The sequence below is a fragment of the Typopeltis vanoorti genome, chromosome 4 (assembly GCF_054136105.1).
Source record: "Typopeltis vanoorti isolate ZY-2024b chromosome 4, IOZ_Tvanoo_1.0, whole genome shotgun sequence".
In the NCBI taxonomy this organism is placed as follows: Eukaryota; Metazoa; Arthropoda; class Arachnida; order Uropygi; family Thelyphonidae; genus Typopeltis; species Typopeltis vanoorti.
Window position 1 is genome coordinate 41,960,001 of NC_143552.1, and position 18,294 is coordinate 41,978,294.

The window sequence follows — 18,294 nt, forward strand, 5'->3', positions numbered from 1 at the left end:
TTTCGGGCACATATGTGAAGATGCTTACTCCTACTCACCATGGAGCAGGTTACATATAGCTGCCCATGTGATCATCAGTAGGATCTCAAATCAACGCCGCTACAATTCGGATCGTTTGGTTTTGCGACGTGTTAACAGTCTTCACGAAGCGTACGACCGAAATTGAGGGGGGGGGGTTTAAATTTAAAGGGTTAGCTGATTTGAGTTAAGGGAATGCGGAGAGCGAAAACGGACTCGCCCTTTCCGCAGCATATCAGTATCATACGCTCCTATAATGTCCATGCAGAGGACTTTCACCTGTAGCCAAGTATCGTTGCATAAAGTTTGTAGTTCTCAAGTTTCTAATCAGTTGGCGTATTGATTTTCAGGCTGAGTTTATGCGCTGGCATCCGGGAGCAGAGAAGGAATTCAGTTTTTTTTATTTATTTATTTTTTTTTTTTTATTGGGTAGTATTGCGTTATCCTCATTAGACCATTTCCTATGTTTCAAATCTATTTCTGTATGTGTTTATCCCCATAAATTCAATGGCTGGTAAGTATCAATCAGTGGCGGACGGTGAAAATTTTAAGTGGGGGTGCAGTGGCGAAAACCCTTATCAGGACCTTTTCAATCAAAGGTGAGTTTGCCAGTCTCATACAGATGTGTAGTTTTGTTTGTTTGTTTTGTCCCTCAAAACAGGCAAACCGGCCCTATGAACATACATATCCACATACATAGAATACTATTAGACAAGGAAGGCAACGAGAAACCGCTATAATTCCCTAATAATGTAGCATTGATACCAGTGGCGGCTTGTACATAATCACTGCGACACTGCAGCACCCCAAAGGAAAAAACGAAAAAATTAAATTTTGTTTGTGTTTATAAATAACAACAATGATTACAACATTATATAAATACAATATAACATGTTAAAGGTTACAACTTATGTTTCGACGTTGATTGAATAGTTAATAATTAGAATTGTTCGATTAACGCTTTAGATTACGAAACAAATGCACTGCGATCTAATGCAGTGCATTTGTTTCAATTATCAGTTCCGGCTAGACTCGCCGATATTCGTTTGCACTTGTCACTGAATATAACAAGTGAATCTGACACTACTCGTTGAAACTTATAATTGGTGTGAAATATTTTTGGTAAATCTTATTTTATGCTGTTAAAATAACATATAATTATTTATTTATTATAAATACAAGGCTTTATAATAAATTATGACGAGTGTCATTGTTGAAAATATGAAAAGAATTATATTCTCTCAATTATCGTTACACGAAACAAATGCACTGCGATTTAACGCAGTATCGGAATGTCGATACCGACACTGCTCATTGAGCAGTGTCGCTACAGATAAATTATATTATATGCTTGCGCGCGTTATTTCTGTGTACGAAACTTTTATTATTAGTGTGTGTGTTCGTAGTGAGGGTGAAATATTTTTAATGAAGCAATTTTTGTAATACCGTATGTAAATTTACTTCTTAATAAATTGGTTACTGATTAGGAAAAAATAATTCATTTTTTCATTTTCAAGCTAGACTGGAAAAAAAAAAGAAGTGTTAGTTTTGATTCTCGTCACCGAGTAAAGGAACTCTTGGATCCTTTTTTCAAAGTTGAAATCCAAAATGGATTAAAAAATGAATAAAGTTAAGCCCAGTAATGTGGTAACTACAGTGAGTGAAATAACAGTTCTTATCGTTTTATTCGAAATCCAGCACAAACTGTTTTCGATTATCTATACTGAAGAGTCACTTATTCGTCATGATTCAATAACATTACATGTAATGACGTCTACATTAACGCTCCATTAAAACATGCCATAGATATGTTTTTAAGGGGAATCTTCTAGTAAGTTATTTTAATATAAAAATAAAATACAGAAAAAAAATACTATTCCATACATAATTAACTTACGTCATACACTTGCCTTAGATCCTTAGTTGCCGCAGTATAATACTAAAACAATCATCGCAAATGAAAATGGCTTCAGTGAAGCATGAAATAATTCTTAACGGTTTTAAAATTTCTGTTTTATTAGGTACGATTATAAAATTAATAGACCTTACCAAGGGTTAATAGCTCACTCTTTATGTTTTCATCGTCCTTTGAACTTCCATTATATTGGTCTAGACGAGTGGGTGATTCAAAGTTTCTAGGAGGCTTGGGAGGAGCAGGATAAGAACATTGCATACTCGTTTGGTCATTGCTAATGGTGACATCTGTTTCAGGCTTCTTAATATTTGTTTCTTCGCTAAAAGACGAATGTATGTTTGATTCTGTGTATTGATGGAGACTAGAACTCACTTTTGGAGGCAAAGATCTTCTGGAGAGTTGATTTTTCGATTTTGTCTGATCAATTTCTTTTCCGGAGAAAGAGAGGTTACTGCGTGATGATAATACCAGTTCCTCAATGAGATTGTCGTTTTGCATTTCTTGATCAGTTTTGTGATTTTTCACATGAGGTTTTTGTAAATGGTATGACTTATCTGATTGTGAAAGCTCTGTTTTCTTTAAACGTTCAGTCTGTAGTCTTGATAATGGCAACTTCTCTGTGAATGAAGAATCCTTTTCTGCTTCCAAGATTTTACTACTCTTCCCAGTTGAGTTCGTAACTTCTATAACATTTGATTTAGGATTATCTGTGGAGGTACTGTTGCTTCTTGTGTTTGTGGGAGATGTAGAACTTCTAGGAAGAAATGTGCCACTCGGATGACTAGCCATTTTTTTCACAACGTCTTTGACCAACTTAGGACTGTATAATTGTTGAGAATATTTAGACTTCACTGGTTGAGTGCTAAACGAATTTTCCCTTTTATAATGACTTATACTAGGAATATTGTTAGGCACAGTACTAACTGAACCATTAGGATTAACATTTCTCACAGCTAGAAGTGTCACAGAAGAGCCGTCCGACTTCTTCGACTGCTTATCTGGTGTCCTTTTGACAGTCAGCATGGTTTTGACATCTGAAATGTTGGAAATAACAATCTCCTTGGAATGCCGATCTCCTGCATCATAATGACTTATACCTTTTCTAAGTAACTCTTGCTGGTGAATATCTCTCTTTCGACTTATTGGTTGATATTCGATGTTAAGTCGATCGACAGAATCAAAGCTTTGATTTGCATAACGAGATGGTGATTCATTCCGTAAGAAAGTAGAAACTTCATTGTTTTGAACTCTGTGAAAGACTCCAAATACAGTACCTTCTTGGCATTCCTGACTAATTAGAGATTTTGGTGAGCCCTGATTGGTACTATTCGTATGATTAATATGAGACACTAGAAAAGAAGAATTAATCTTTTAGTAGAAGAGTATTAATCATTTATTTATTTCAATAGTCATTCTGACTGATAATAAAAAAAAAGAATAACAGCAATAATTAATATTTTTCTATTCGTTACTGTTCGAATGATTAACATAAGCTGGAAAAGAATAATTAATAATGTTAGATCTTTTTAGTATTGAGAAGGGGATATGATAGAAACTTGTGTTACTAAAGGGATTCTATAAGATTGACACAAAAGAAATTTTTCGTCACATGGGGGAGTAGAGGGAAAATAAGGGATCACACTTGAAAGTTGTCTAAGAGTGTGGTTAGTAAGGGTGTGCGAACTAGGCTTTTACTTGAAGAGTGGTGAATGAGAGGTGGTTGTGAACGCTCCAACAGCGAATAAGTTTAAGGAGATGTATGATAGGTATTATGTTAATGGGCAGTGTGGGTCTCCCGCGATGAATCTTTTGACTTCATGGAGTACCCATATAAATAATAATTTAGTTTTTTAAACATTCATTCATAACAGTGATAATAAAAGAATTACAGCAGTAATATCAACGTTAATAATTAACATACAGACTTTTATTGTCATATATATAGACATATACTGTATATGACAATATAAAACATTTGTTCAAAAAATGACCGATAATGATAGGAGAAATATGGTGCTGTGAGTAATAAAAGATGGTGAATTTTGCATATCATGGAAGCCGTAAGGCGGTACGAGAATGAACGAGAATGATTCTACAGGTGTTCTACTTGCGTAATGGGTCTCACTTTGCCTGCATGTGCCTTGCTTGTGAAGTGTTTCTAGAGGAATGGGGGAAATGCTGTAGCACTTCACCAGGACCGACACCTAAAGACTTTGAGTAAAAGGCCCAATGACACCAAATGCAGTGCAAAGCATGGTTAATCGATTTGGAGAGACAGGCACTTTGACAGTCCAATCAGAAAGAGGGCTTAAACCTGAAATTCCGCAAATGACTGAAGATGTTACAACTGCAGTTGTCGATCAGTCAAATGAGAATGCTATAAGTTCAAGCAATGCACGTGCCGTAGCGAGACAATTAGATTTGCCATACACAACCGTATGGAGAACTTTGCATAAAGAGTTGCAATGCTATCCGTATAAACTCAGCCACAGCCAAGAACGGTAGATGCTAGCGTCCGAGAAATGATTGCACTGACCTATCATGGAGACAAATGATGATTGGCTTTGGAACACCCTGTGGAATGATGAAGAGCATTTTCATGTTTGTGGTCCCGCTGAAAACTGCCTCATCTGGGCTAAAAAGAATCTCTGCCCATTTCAACAAGTTCCCTTACAACTGCTAAAGGTCAAAGCATGACTAGAATTTACGGCCAAGTTCATTATCGGACCATTTTTCTTCGAAGAAATCTGTTGAACCAGACCTGTGACCTAACGGTCACGGCCGCGCGTTATCAGGACATGTGGAGTTCACATTAATGTAATTATCAGATTCACATTAATGTAATTTTCTCCAGCTCACACCGCCATATTTCCCCTATCGGACTTTTTTAAATTATTTTTATTGCCCAAATCTCCTCGCCATGATCTGGTTAGTGTCTACCAATTTTGTGGGTATTTCGTCTACTGATTTTCTCTACAGCTTGCTCTGAATTGGGTGAATTTAATTTGAAACACCAAATTCTTTTTGTGTGTGTGTGTGTGTGTGTGTGTGTGTGTGTGTGTGTGTGTGTGTGTGTGTGTGTGTGTGTGTGTGTGTGTGTGTGTGTGTGTGTGTGTGTGTGTGTGTGTGTGATATTTCAATTTAAAATACTACTTTATATATATATATATATATATAAGTCTCCCCCTTTGGTTGAAAAATTGAATTCCGTCTCTGATGCGAAGAACCTTTATCAGGACTTTTCATTCAAAGGTGAGTTAGCCTATCCTATTCCGTCTCTGATGCGAAGAACCTTTATCAGGACTTTTCATTCAAAGGTGAGTTAGCCTATCTCATACTGCTGTGAAGGATTTTCAACCCTCAAAACAAGCAAACTGGCTCCGTGATTACACGTATCTTCTACAGCTAGAGAATATAAACTGCAAGGGTGTTGATAGTGCATGGGAAGTCGTAAAGGAGCGTTTGAGGGAGGTAACGGCTGACTGCATACCTAGAGTCCAGAGAGTAAATCATGTGGGAGTTAAATGGATGAATAACACCATTAAGCTTGAGCTGCAAAAAAAAAAAAAAAAACAATTGTGAATGAAATTTAAGGAGAAGGGTGACCTGCAGGCACATGAACAATACAAAGAAGTATTTGCTTTTCTTACCACACTAGTTACCCTTCTGGGTAACTAGTGTGGTAAGAAAAGCAAAAGCAGATTATGAAAGGAAATTAGCAATGCAAAATAAAGTGAATCCCAAACAGTTCTTTTGATATGCTTCAAGTAAAAGAAAAAAATGTATATGGCAAAATGATTTTAAGGAATGACGATGGCAGGGAGGTAACTGTATCAGCAAAAATAGTAGAATTACTAAGCGAACACTTTGCAAGAGTATATCATCAACGCTGTAATATTGCGGGAATGAGAGAACGAATGGTTGATAAAGGAATTGAAGTGAATGAAATGGAGGTGAATAGTATATTATAGAACCTTAATGTAAATACATCTGTGGGATTGGATGGTATACCAGCCCGAGTCTTACGTGAAGGGGCAAAAGAATTGTCAGTTCCCTTGACCATATTGTTTAATTTAAATCTCAGCTCTGGGATAGTCCCGAGGGGGTGGAAAGAGGGGAAAATAGTTCCATTGCATAAAGGAGGTTCCAAGACTACTGTTGCAAATAACCGACTGATCAGTATATCAGGAATCGTTGTCAAGGTTTTGAAGATATTAGTCAAGAGCAAAATACAGGAATGGATAGATGAAATCTATCCATTCCTGTATTTTGATCCAGTATATTGAGTACTCAATATACTGGATCATCCAATATAATCATCCAGTATATTGAGTACTCAATATACTGGATGATTCTAAGTTATTGTCCGGATGTCCGTGGCCTATAATTTTCAAACAGGAAACAACAAAATAAAACTGCTCACAGAATATGAAAGTAACTCAAGATTTATTACCTATAGAATCAGTACCAGAATGCTAAACAACTTCAACATGCGTGCCTTTCCTTACGTGCTGATCGTGGCACGTAAGATGTCCAAGCGATAATCAATTTCCCTCCAAGTGTTCTCCATCATTTGTGGCATACCTGTTTCTATCGCAGCAGCAATTCTGGTCTTCAGTACATTGAGGGAGATCACAGGAGTCTGGTAAACAATGTCCTTCACGAATTCCTACTGGAATCCCCCCCTCGGGAGGCCAGTTCTTAATCCAGTGTCCAGGAAAATTCATGTCAAGAAATTCTCAGACAATAAGAGCCCAATTTGGAAGTACTCCATCTTGCTGGAACACCACATTTGGTTGATGATCTTCCAACTGGGGTAACAGATACAGCTTTAGCATGTTCAGATAGTTCACCGCTGTCACTGTTTTTTCCACAAAGAAAAAAGTACAATGGCAAAGCACAGCAGACATTCACCTTTGGACTCTCTTTCGAATACTCGAATGGCTATATTGGTTTTCTGATCCGAATAAATATCCATCTCTGAAGGCAATTTTCATCATCTTGGGCAAATTGGAAACGGCAGGGTTTATCATCCGGCTGCAAAGCCTGCACAATCTGTAGTTTGTGGGCTCGGAGTTGAAGGCGGTTACGAACCACCCTCCAAACAGTCGTTGGTGGTATATCTATTTGCAAAGAAGTTCGTTTAGTTGATTTTTGTGAGTTTCGATAAAATGCTTCCTGAATTCGATCAACATCATTCTGCGAATGCTCGATCTTCCCGCTTCTTTTTTGGTGCTGAACACAACCAGTCTCTTGAAATTGCTTTAACCAACGGCGGACAGCATTAATTATCTGAAGGAGGATGTTTTCCATACTGAGTCCTGCAACTACGTTGTGTTGTGATAACGGACTTCGTTTCTAAAAACCAAAGTATGCACATTGCTTTCTCTTGAAGTCGCCATTTTGAAGTTAGACGTCAAATTATCTCCCAGACATCAAATGCTGCGAGTACAGCTTTGCCAAATAAAACTTGAGTTACACTTTCATATTCTATAAGCAGTTTTATTTTGTTGTTTTAGGTTTGAAAATTATAGGCCAGGGAAACCCCGACGATAATTTAGAATCACCTTGTATATCTATTTATTTCAATTTAACATTGCATTAAAAGCATTTGCAACTTTCACATATAAATATCTCTGTGTGCCATGATATTTTAATTTAGCTTGAAGTACAATTGTGTACAATCATAAAACTCTAAGAACATCTTTTTAATTGAATAAAATATCGACTAAGAAAATAAGTCAGTGTTGTTTAATGAAAAGTGTATGGAGGGGGGGGGACAAGAATTTTTTTCTACAAAATATGGGGAAGTTTCTTTAAAAGTTTGCAAATCACTGCCTTACACCATTCTTCGCATCCTAGAGAGAATTTGAAACCAGATCATTCAAACGAGAGGAGATCACCGATGCCAACTGAGCTACATTTTGCAGACTCCATTTCCATGGGTTCACAAAGAATTAGATAATCCGGGAATTCTACTCTAAAAGTTAACGTGAAACTTTTTCAAGCTCATTTCAATCAGGACGTCTTGCACTAGGTGATGAAACGCGTCTACTACCGACAACACTTCCACTCGCATCTACCCCCCCCCCCACAGTAACATTAAATGCGTTATAAACTGAACGATCTCTCCGCATATGGTTTCTGAACACAGAAGACAAATCCAGAGCTTTACACCATCACAAGAAAGTCAGCGAGAGGAAATCTTCTGGAATTTCAATACACGGCTGTATTAGAAAGTATATTGTCTGTATATTGTCTCCTTCATATTTCACTAAAATCATAAATGATTTAACGCGTCGTAACGGTTAAAATCTACTGATTAACATTGACATTAACAAAACACGGTTCGCATTCTTGAGTCTTCTGTTTTTCTGCACAATGACTTTATAATTGTATATGTGTAAGGATCAACTATGTTCTAGGAACATGACAACATTATTAACTATATGAATTATCCACTATCGTATACTGCTTCTGAAAAAAAAAATTACACACACACAATCTACCAATAATTGTCCGGACACTGCTGTTATTTGAAGTTATGGACCATTCCAGATTTGTTAATAACATAAAAACCAGTGTAAGATAGTATGAAGAAGTATTTCATTATAGCAGTTGAATGCTGGTGGTATGGCAACACGACGTGAATTCAGTGACTTCAAGACAGGTGTCATCGTGTGTCACATTGGTAGCATGTCTATACGTGTCACTGCCGTTCAACTGGAGCATCCAAAATCATTGGTTGGCGATGTGATCAACAAATGGAGACATTCTGGCATCACTAGTGTAGGAAAATACTCAGGGCGGCCGCCGAAAATGAAAATGAATGAAAGGGACAGCAGGGTGTTAAAACGGGTGGCACGCAAAAACCGCCTACAATCCGTACAGATCCGTACCGTGGCTCTCTGGAACTCATTCCTGATGAGTTCCAGAGAGCCACTAATACTATAGTTAGCACTAATACTCTATGAAAAGAACTCCATTTACTGGATTTCCACGGAGGAACAGCAGCACACAAGCCGAATAACACAAAAATGCGGCTTGTCTGGCCTGGTACAAAGAGCGTGTGAACTGGACAACTGACCAGTGGAACACGGTACTCTGGAGCGATAAATCAAGGTTCATCTGTTTAAAGTCTGATGGCAGGGTGTGGAGGCAGCCTGGTGAACAATTGTTACCACAGCGTGTTGTCTACGTCGGAAACTACAAAGCAGGCTTTCACTGGAGCTTGATTACTACAAAGAAACAAGAACTGTCACGAAATTCATAGAGGAGTGGAATCCATCTGGCACGCTGTTCTGAATTTCCGACGACAATACACTTCATCTGAATGATAACTAAGAGTGAAACTGAACTGTAATGTTGCTTCATTTATTGCATTTGCTATTGTATATCCGAAAGGAAAATCTTTCTTTCTCTGTAATATATATACTTATAATATGTAAATAGTCCTTTTGTTACCTATCTTCTAATGTATATTTTAAAAAGTTATATTAAAAAATATATATATATATATATATCAGTGGCTTTAACAGGCCCTTATGCTCCCATGCCCTTCCAAGTATACTTAGATTTCTTAACTGTAACACAAGGATAAGGTGGTTACCCCTATGCTATCGTTTTTATGTCTGTATTTATGTGTACACGGTAGGTTTGCCTGCTTTGAGGGATGAAAATCCGAGTTACTGGGAGAAAGAACCCTCCATCTCTGTATGAGACTGGCTAACTCACCTTTAGCCGAAAGAGACTAGAAAAAGATTCCTCACGTCTCGGACGGGAATCGAACCCAGGTCTTCCCGCCCAAAGGGTTTCATTTATACCTACTGAGCTATGGAGGCTCATACCCACAGTAGAGTTTGGTGGTGGAGGAGTAATGGTTTGGAGTGTATTCAGCTGATTTGGAGTGGGATCACTGGTCGTTGTCTATGGTTCCATGAAGACAGCTTAGTACTTTGCTATTCTGGATAATCAGTGTTGCCTACACTATGGAGTTTTTATGGAACAGACCCATGTGACTAACACGATGACAATGCCCCATGCCACAAAGCTGCAGTTGCTATTGAATGATACGAAGAGATGGGTGTTAAACGACTGCCCTAGCCAGTTCAGAGTCCTGACCTCAACTCCATCAAACACCCGTGGGACCAGTTGGAGCAGCAATTGCAATTCAGAGCAGCACGTTCTCGATCTGTCGCTGAACTCAGTGCTACTTTGATGGAGGAATGGAGACAAATTCCAACTGATGTTAGGTGGAAAGCCTCCCTCAAAGGGTGCATGAGGTGATCAAAGCCAAAGGTGGATATACTTGATATTAGGGTTCGCTTTAGGTATCAAGTGTAAATTATTAAGTGTCTGGACGATTATTGGTAGATAGCGTATATATATTCGCAAACATCTTATTCCCATAGATAATAGGCAAGGCTGTTTTTAGCCCTATCTAACATTTGGATCTCTCAGGATCCAAATGTATAGCATAGTAAAACCCTGCCATTAGCCAATCAGAGATAGCCAGCCGAAGGGTATCACTAATTTTAAATGTAATCTTGTGAAGGGAAGGCAGATTAGCATCGCCACCTCGCGTTGCCTAATCTTAACATAGTATATTATTGTCTGAATTAGTTTAGATTCTACCACTGGTTTTTTTCAGTTTATGGGATGAAAAATGCAAGTTCCTCAGAGAAAACCCGCATACTTCTGCCAGAGATTGACTAACTTGGGAACAGGTCGAAGACGGGATTAGAAAAGTTCCTGTAGTCGGCAACCATAATCGAACTTAAAAATTCTTTCTTTGGGAGACCTAGTTGTATGGATGTATACGTCACTTACAGGACTAAACAAATAATAAATAAATGAAGAGTCCTGGACTGTTTCAATGCTTCTGCAGAGAAAAATAGAGCACCAAGATAAAAACATAACCCGAGCTCACAAACTAACTTAGAGAAAGAAAAGAAAAATAATGAGCAGTAGGATAACAAATATACTGTGATCACTATCATGATGCAACAACATCCGCACAAACTGACACTTAGAGTGCTTTACATTTATAATCATTCTCTCTGATTTAAACTAAACATATTTGGTCGTTTATATAATTCAAATACAACCTTATTTATTAATTACTGACCATTTTTCGTAAATGGTCAGAATTAATAAGTTTGTATTTGAATTCTCTCTGATTCTTATTTATTTTATTTTTAATATTTTATATTAATTATTATTGTTATTATTTTCATGAACAACAAAATAATACCAGCATATGCTAAACCAGAGGTGGGCAACTTATTTTTAATGCGATAAAAAATAAATAAATACGAAAAATTAAGTATACTTTTCAAAAAAATATTGTTTTAAATTTATATTTAAATAATTTATTAATTAATAGGAAGTTTGTGTCTTGAAATCAATTCCAAAGTTCCAAATTCGGAAATATTAATCTTTTGCGTGCAAATCTGAAAGAATGGAACGATGTTTCGTCTTCGTTTGTTGCAAATACGAAAAAGCAAGTTCAAATGTATGTGTGCACAAGTGTATTTTCTTACCTCTGAATATATTTCCCTACAAATGTATTTTCAAAAGTATTTTTCAGATGTCATGGATATTTAGGAAGAAACTGCATCGCAATGAAATAATTTCGTTTTCATAAAATAATAATAATTCAAATACTAGATTACTTGAACATTTGAATTATTGAGTAACCTGTTTCTTCTGTGTCTTATTTGAAATTCGTGTAAATACAAATTGCAATAGAAAGTCATGATCGACCGGCAGGTAAATCGCGATTTACGTGCCGGTTGATTTGTTTTGTTGGCCACCACTGATCTAAGCTAATCTCAAAAATCTGTTTACTGTACTGATAACGTCATTAATCAACGATGAATACTTCATAATAATAAAGTAGTAGTATTAGCATGTTCAATAATACCAGTTGCATATTAAGCATCTTTAACTAATTATTTATTTGAAATTAACTGTCAGTAAAATTGCAGCCAGCTGCGTATCGTTTGTTAGCTCTTTGAGAATGGGAGAGATTGTGTGAAACTATGGATTGATAAAATGCTTCTTGCATTTAAAAACTTAACACATTTGAAAGTGGATAGAAGAAAGGGGGAAAAAAAGAAGAAGATAGGAGATATTAATGTTTGAAAGACTGTCGATAATTTTGCAAATATGAACTTCCTTTTTATATTGATAAAAGAAGTTTATACAAATAAGGAACGAGTAAGGTAATAAAACCAAATCTTCAGAAAATATATATAGATTAAAAAGGCCTCATCAAAATATGATTAATAATGTTGCAGCATTAAAAAAAAAACTGGGAAAAAACTGAACTAAGAAACATATATCTGAAAAAAAGGTCACTGGCGTACGTTAGCTCAAACTTCCCAGACAAAAATGAAAGGTATGTGGTAGTGAGGAGACAAACTTATTCACCTCTGCCCTCTGTTCCTCCCTTTCTTTCCGACTCCTATTACAAAAGATAAACTACAAAATAACTTAGTGCCTTGTGGTGCTAGGAAAGAGAGCTTGGTAGGCGGAGTCGATAATATGTAGTGGGTGGTTCAATTGACATCCTGTTAGAATCGTGTTACGCCATAATGCATTCAACACATTCATGATAAACATTTAAATGCAATCAGTGAACTACTTTTACTATAAAATAAAAAAATAAATAAATAAAGTAAACTAGTCTCAATATAGCATTAAGTGAAAGAAAAGATGCGAGAGATTTAGCAGTGATCACTCCAAACAGTTTTAAGACTAAATGTTGCAATGATAAAAGTCTTAAATTTAAAATCAGATTAACTTTATTTTGCAAAAAGTCCTATGTTTCTCCATTGCATAAGGTGAGTGTACAACAAACTTCCTGCGAAAGATTATGAACTAATGTCACTATTAGTGCCCCCCCCCTCGAAAATGCGTAAAGATTTGCATCTGCTTCGGATGGAGGAATGCTGATTAATCGAAGTGCCCGCAGAAACAAATTAATCTGAAGTATCCTCATCTCTCTCTCTCTTTCTCTCTCTCTCTCTCTCTTTCCCCCATGTGGAATACTCATCATCGTCATCATCAAATTCCTGCCATGTACCCTCAAGGGGTGTACAGGATATGATAGTACTACATGAAAAATTTACATCATTACTAACTTCCTATATACAACTTTCCTCCTGATCAGTCTGTTACTTGTCAAGACTCCAATATTATCAGATCTTATATTTCTGTCATCTAAGGCACTTTGTACCCTATCAAACCACCTATATCTTGGTCTTCCTCTGGGTCGTTTTCCTACCAACCTGGCAGAGAACACTTGTTTTGCCAATCTTTCCTCGCCCATTCTGTTTAAATGACCATATACCACCTGAGATTAGCTCTGTTAACGCATTCCTGGATGCTGACAATGTCAAGTTCTTTCCTAATAGCCTCATTTTAAATATGATATTGCCATTGATGCCATCTGTTCAAGCCTCTAATCTTTCTCAGGACTCTCATATCTGCGGTCTCTAGTCTTTGGTCAAGTGTTTTACTTCTGACCCAGCTCTCAGATCCATAAGTTAAAACTGGTTTGAACACTGTCTTGTATACAGCTTAGTGTTCCGACTAATTTCTTTCTTATTCCATATGAATTTATTCAATTGACTTCCTACCATACCAGCTTTATGGATTCTGTTGTTTATTTCCGTATTTAATTTACCATCTCCACTAAAAATCATGCCTAAGTAGGTGAAATGTTTTACTAGTTCCACAGGTTCTCTGTCCACAATGCAGTTGATATTTTCAACGATTCTGCCTATTTTCATTGTCTTTGTCGTTTTATTGCTGACCTTCATATCATATCTATTACAACAGCTATTCAATTTAGTCAGAGAATCTTGCAGACTTGTAGCGGATTTATTTAGAAGTATAACATCATCCGCATAAAGCAAAGAGCTGACATTAACATCTCCAATTTTGATATCATGTTTAATACCACTTTCCTTCATAATGTGATCCATATAGATAATGAATAACAGAGGGGATAATGTACATCCTTGTCTCACACCAGATTGAACATTAAATCATCTTCCTGTACTTCCTTCAATTCTAACTGCTGACTTACAACTCAAATAAAGACTAAGTATTGCTTGATATAATGCCCCATTGACACCATATAACTATAGCGTATTGAATAGCTTCTCTGTTGGCACCTTATCATGTGCCTTTTCCACATCTACAAAACTCAAATAGAGATCTTTGTTATATTCCCATAATTTCTCCACTATTTGTCATAAAGTGAAGATCTGATCCTGAAAGCCTCTATTTGGCTGGAATCCAGCTTGATCTTCACCAAGCTTTTCTTCTACAATTCTTCTCAACCGTTTCTCAAGTATACTTGCATATATCTTACCAGGAACACTCAGTAGGGAAATACCTCTGTAATTCTCACATTCAGTTTTATTTCCCTTTTTATATATGGGTACTATGAGAGCTCTACTCCAATCATCGGGAATTCGTCCCTCTGTCCAGGCCTTCTGAACTATGCAGTGCAGCCACTGCAAGACTTTTATACCACCATACTTTAGCATTTCTGGTCGAATATCATCTACTCCTGTGCCTTTCCACATTTTAAGCGTTTGATGGCTTTTTTTCTACTTTAAATATGGATATGTATTCCTGCCTGTATGCCTGTAGAGTGTTTTTTACCACTGTGCTATCACTGCTTGTTTCATTTAGCAATTTCTCGAAGTAATTACTCCATACATCAAGGCTATCTTTTTCTCCTATTTTCATGTCACCTTTATCATCTCTAACTCCTTTTACAGTACTTTCCTTCATTTCTGAGCTTCTTCAATAACCTCCAAAATATTTTGCCACCTTCTTGATATTTATTTTCTATGTTCTTGCCAAAGTCCTCCCATGACTTTTCTTTAGCTAGTTTTACACAGTGTTTATCTTTCTTACATTTGTCTCTGTATTCTCTAAGATCACAAGCTGACTTATTTGCCAGGAACCTTTCATAAATTTTCTTCTTTTCCTTCACTGCCTCTTTAACTTCCTGTGTCCGCCATGGAGTTCTGATTTTTCTATCCTTGCAGACAACCTCACCACATGCCTCTCTGGCTGAATCAATCAGGGTTTTCTTCAAGGCTTGCCAATGAATCTCCAAGGATTGATTCCTGTTCTCAAACTCTTTCATTTTTTCTTCAATAATCTTTGTGTATTTTAGTCTACAATTCACATCTGAGAGCTGCTAAACTTTTATTCGCTTTAAAACTTTCTTACATGTTATTCTTTTCAATATGAAATTCAATTTTATCCTGCTCAAGACTAAATAGTGATCACTTGCAATTTCAAATCCTCTGTACACTCTGGTGTCCTACACGAGGGAGAAAGCATCACTATCAACAATAACATAGTCAATGATACTTTTCTTATTTCTTGCCTCTTCTCTCCATGTGAATTTGTGCACATATTTGTTGGAACCTGAAATAACCACTCCATGTCCTGAGCAAAAATCCAACAAATAAATTTTAGGGTTTGCTTTAAGTATCAAGTGTAAATTGTTAAGTGTATGGACGATTATTGGTAGATAGCGTATATATATTCGCTATGGAAATAAATTTTAACTCAAAATGAGTTAAAATTTATTTCCAACAATTTGTACTTGAACGGATATCCAAGAAGACTAGTCAATAAAATCCTTTTCTCTGAACCACCACAAAGAGAACAAGAAGATATTCAGTATATAAAAACGATTGCAATTCCGTTTGTAAGTGGCATCTCCAACAAGCTCGCCAATCTCCTCAAACAACATAAAATAAGAGTAACAGTCAAACCAATAGAATCTATTAGTAAACTACTAAGATCTCCAAAAGACAACCATCCTTTCTACAAATATGCTGAAGTTTATAATATTCCATGCTCATGTGGCTCTAGTTACATCGGACAGACTTCGAGAAGCCTCGAAATCAGGAAAAAGGAGCATATTGGCTATGTCAAAAACAACAGACAGAACCTTTCTGGCCTATCGTCTCATTTCTCTACAACTAACCATGTCATCGAGTGGAACAAAAGCTGTTCCCCTTACAGAGAGGAAGATTACCATTCAAGAATTTTCAAAGAGGCAGCCACAGTCGCCCGTTCTACTGTCAACCTTAACAGAAATCAAGGCCTAATACTCCCAGAGATATGGAAAACCCTAATCAGAACCTTAAAAACGGAAGAAATGAACTTTAATACAAACTACAGAAAGTTCCTCAGCAACAGCTAGCTGATCTTGTACACGCGATAGGTGTTTCACTCACGTTCGATACTATTTTATTTGTAATTATTCTAGTCAGTGTTTTACAGTTATTCTTGTCAGTTTGCAGTTACGCATAATTGTGAGATTGTTTAAACCTCTATGTAAGCCCTGAAGATGCCAACAGATAAGTGTGGCGAAACTGGTTGGTTCAGTTAATAAAATTGATCAACACTTGATCGGTAAACCAAAAAATATTATTATTTCCCAAAATATTTTTGTATGTCTGACCATCATTTCCTACTCTGCTATTTAGATCCCCAACAAGGACCAACTTTTCCTTTTTCATTGTCTCGGTTGCTTTCTTTAAAGTATCAAAAAATTCCTCCACTTCTACCTTAGTAGAACTTTCTGTGGGACCATAGGCACAAATAAGTCTCATTGTCCAGTTCCCCATTCTCATATTTGCCCACATCACTCTACTTGAGACTGCCTGCCATTCAAGATTAGCCTCGTCTTTAGTGTTGAATACAATGGCCACTCCTTCTTTTCCTTGATTGTCATTTCCTGAATATAACATTTTGTATTTATTGCTCAGAAAGATCTCACCAGTTTTCGTATTTTTTGTTTCAATCACCCCTATTATGTCGATCTGGTACTTATGTAATTCCTCAGCTAGCTCCATTTCTTTGCCATTCAGGCTTCTTATGTTGATAGTACCGATCTTTAACTCTGGTGATGTTGAGTTGGGGTGTTTTTTCAGATGTATTCCAGTAGCTGACTTTTTTGCTGTTCACCCTGGTTCTCTGGTGAAAACAACGCGGGCCTTGTTTAACTGGGCGACGCCCCAGCCGGCATGAAATATTGTCATGTTGTACCATCATTTTATAATTTGGTTTAAGCCAATAATAATTACAATTTGGTCGGCTAAATCCCAAATTGCCAGTCCATCCTCGTTCGTTCAGTATCCAGGTAAATACCCAACAGGGTGCACCACGAGAAGGTGAGGATTGGACATTAGGTCAGAAGCCCTGGTCGGTTCTCCGCATTCCTTTAAAGGCGATGTGGAGGTCTCCTCTCAGTTATACAGCTTTGACCCTTAAGCACCCCCCAAGTTCATTACATAAAAGGCACAACCTGCTTTCTAAGTCTTACCTTTTTAAAAAAAAATATAAAGCAAAAGTAACTTGTCATAATTAAGCTAGGGACAATTATCGTCCTGCTGCACCAAGTATGATGAGGCTGCATGTTCTCACAACACAAAAATAGCTGTATCCGAGGTTTAAGTAGAGAGCAGTTGTGTCTTGTGTGAGAAAACTTGATCCATTACAGGAGGCCCATTTCAAACTGTATCATCATCTTCTAACATGAGGAGGAGTTCTGCTGATACTATGACGAGGACTATGAGAGTAACTACGAGAATAATGTATTTGTGGTGAGACGGGACCATGATCTTCTGTTTCCTCCATAACCACCATCACCATCATACCAACTACAAGTCAAGGCCTCATCCATCACCTTGTGGATATCCTTTAGGCCACCAACGGGAAATTGGTGCCTTGGGCAGTCGTAGTCGTACACAATATGAGTAATCGTCTGAGCCACGGGAGAACAATCACAACAAGGGTGATCTGACAGCCCCCATTTATGTAGAAGATAGCCATATCTGCCCTGACTAGTTCTGATACTGTTTATGAATGACCAAATCTTCATAGGAAACCAGGAAGCCGTTTGTTGGGAGAATGTTGGACCAGTATTCTCTCCATATGTCAGATATTGATGGCAGTGCAGCTGAAGAGAGTTTGTTCATGGACAAGAGAGGCTTTCTAGATTTCAGGCAAAGACTACGTGGATTTATGAGAGTCTGCCACAGATGCAGGAGTGGGTTGCTCATTGCTTTATTAAATTCTTTATTCGAGACGTCTTCTCAGTATGTGTGGTGGAGCAATGTTAGAACAGGCAGCCAGGAGAGATGGGTGCTTCTCACTGTCCCACTAATTGTACACATGGTACAGTTCAGCTGGGTGTCTATAATGTTAGTGTGTGTACTTCTTTCCCAGACAGGGGCACAATATTCTGCTGCAGAGAATGCGAGGGCTAGTGCAGATGACCTTAGGACTTCTGCACCACAACCCCAGGTTGT

General features: G+C 37.3%; 1 protein-coding gene across 1 annotated transcript in view; it reads right to left on the reverse strand.

Moving 5' to 3' along the window:
- LOC150107255 (heat shock 70 kDa protein 12A-like) overlaps positions 1–18,294 on the reverse strand; it is a 147,277-nt gene that overhangs the window by 102,994 nt on the left and 25,989 nt on the right. The window contains exon 2 of the mRNA XM_090391760.1: positions 2,068–3,282. Coding sequence (XP_090247886.1) covers positions 2,068–3,282 — 1,215 coding nt within the window. The remainder of the gene's footprint in view (positions 1–2,067; positions 3,283–18,294) is intronic.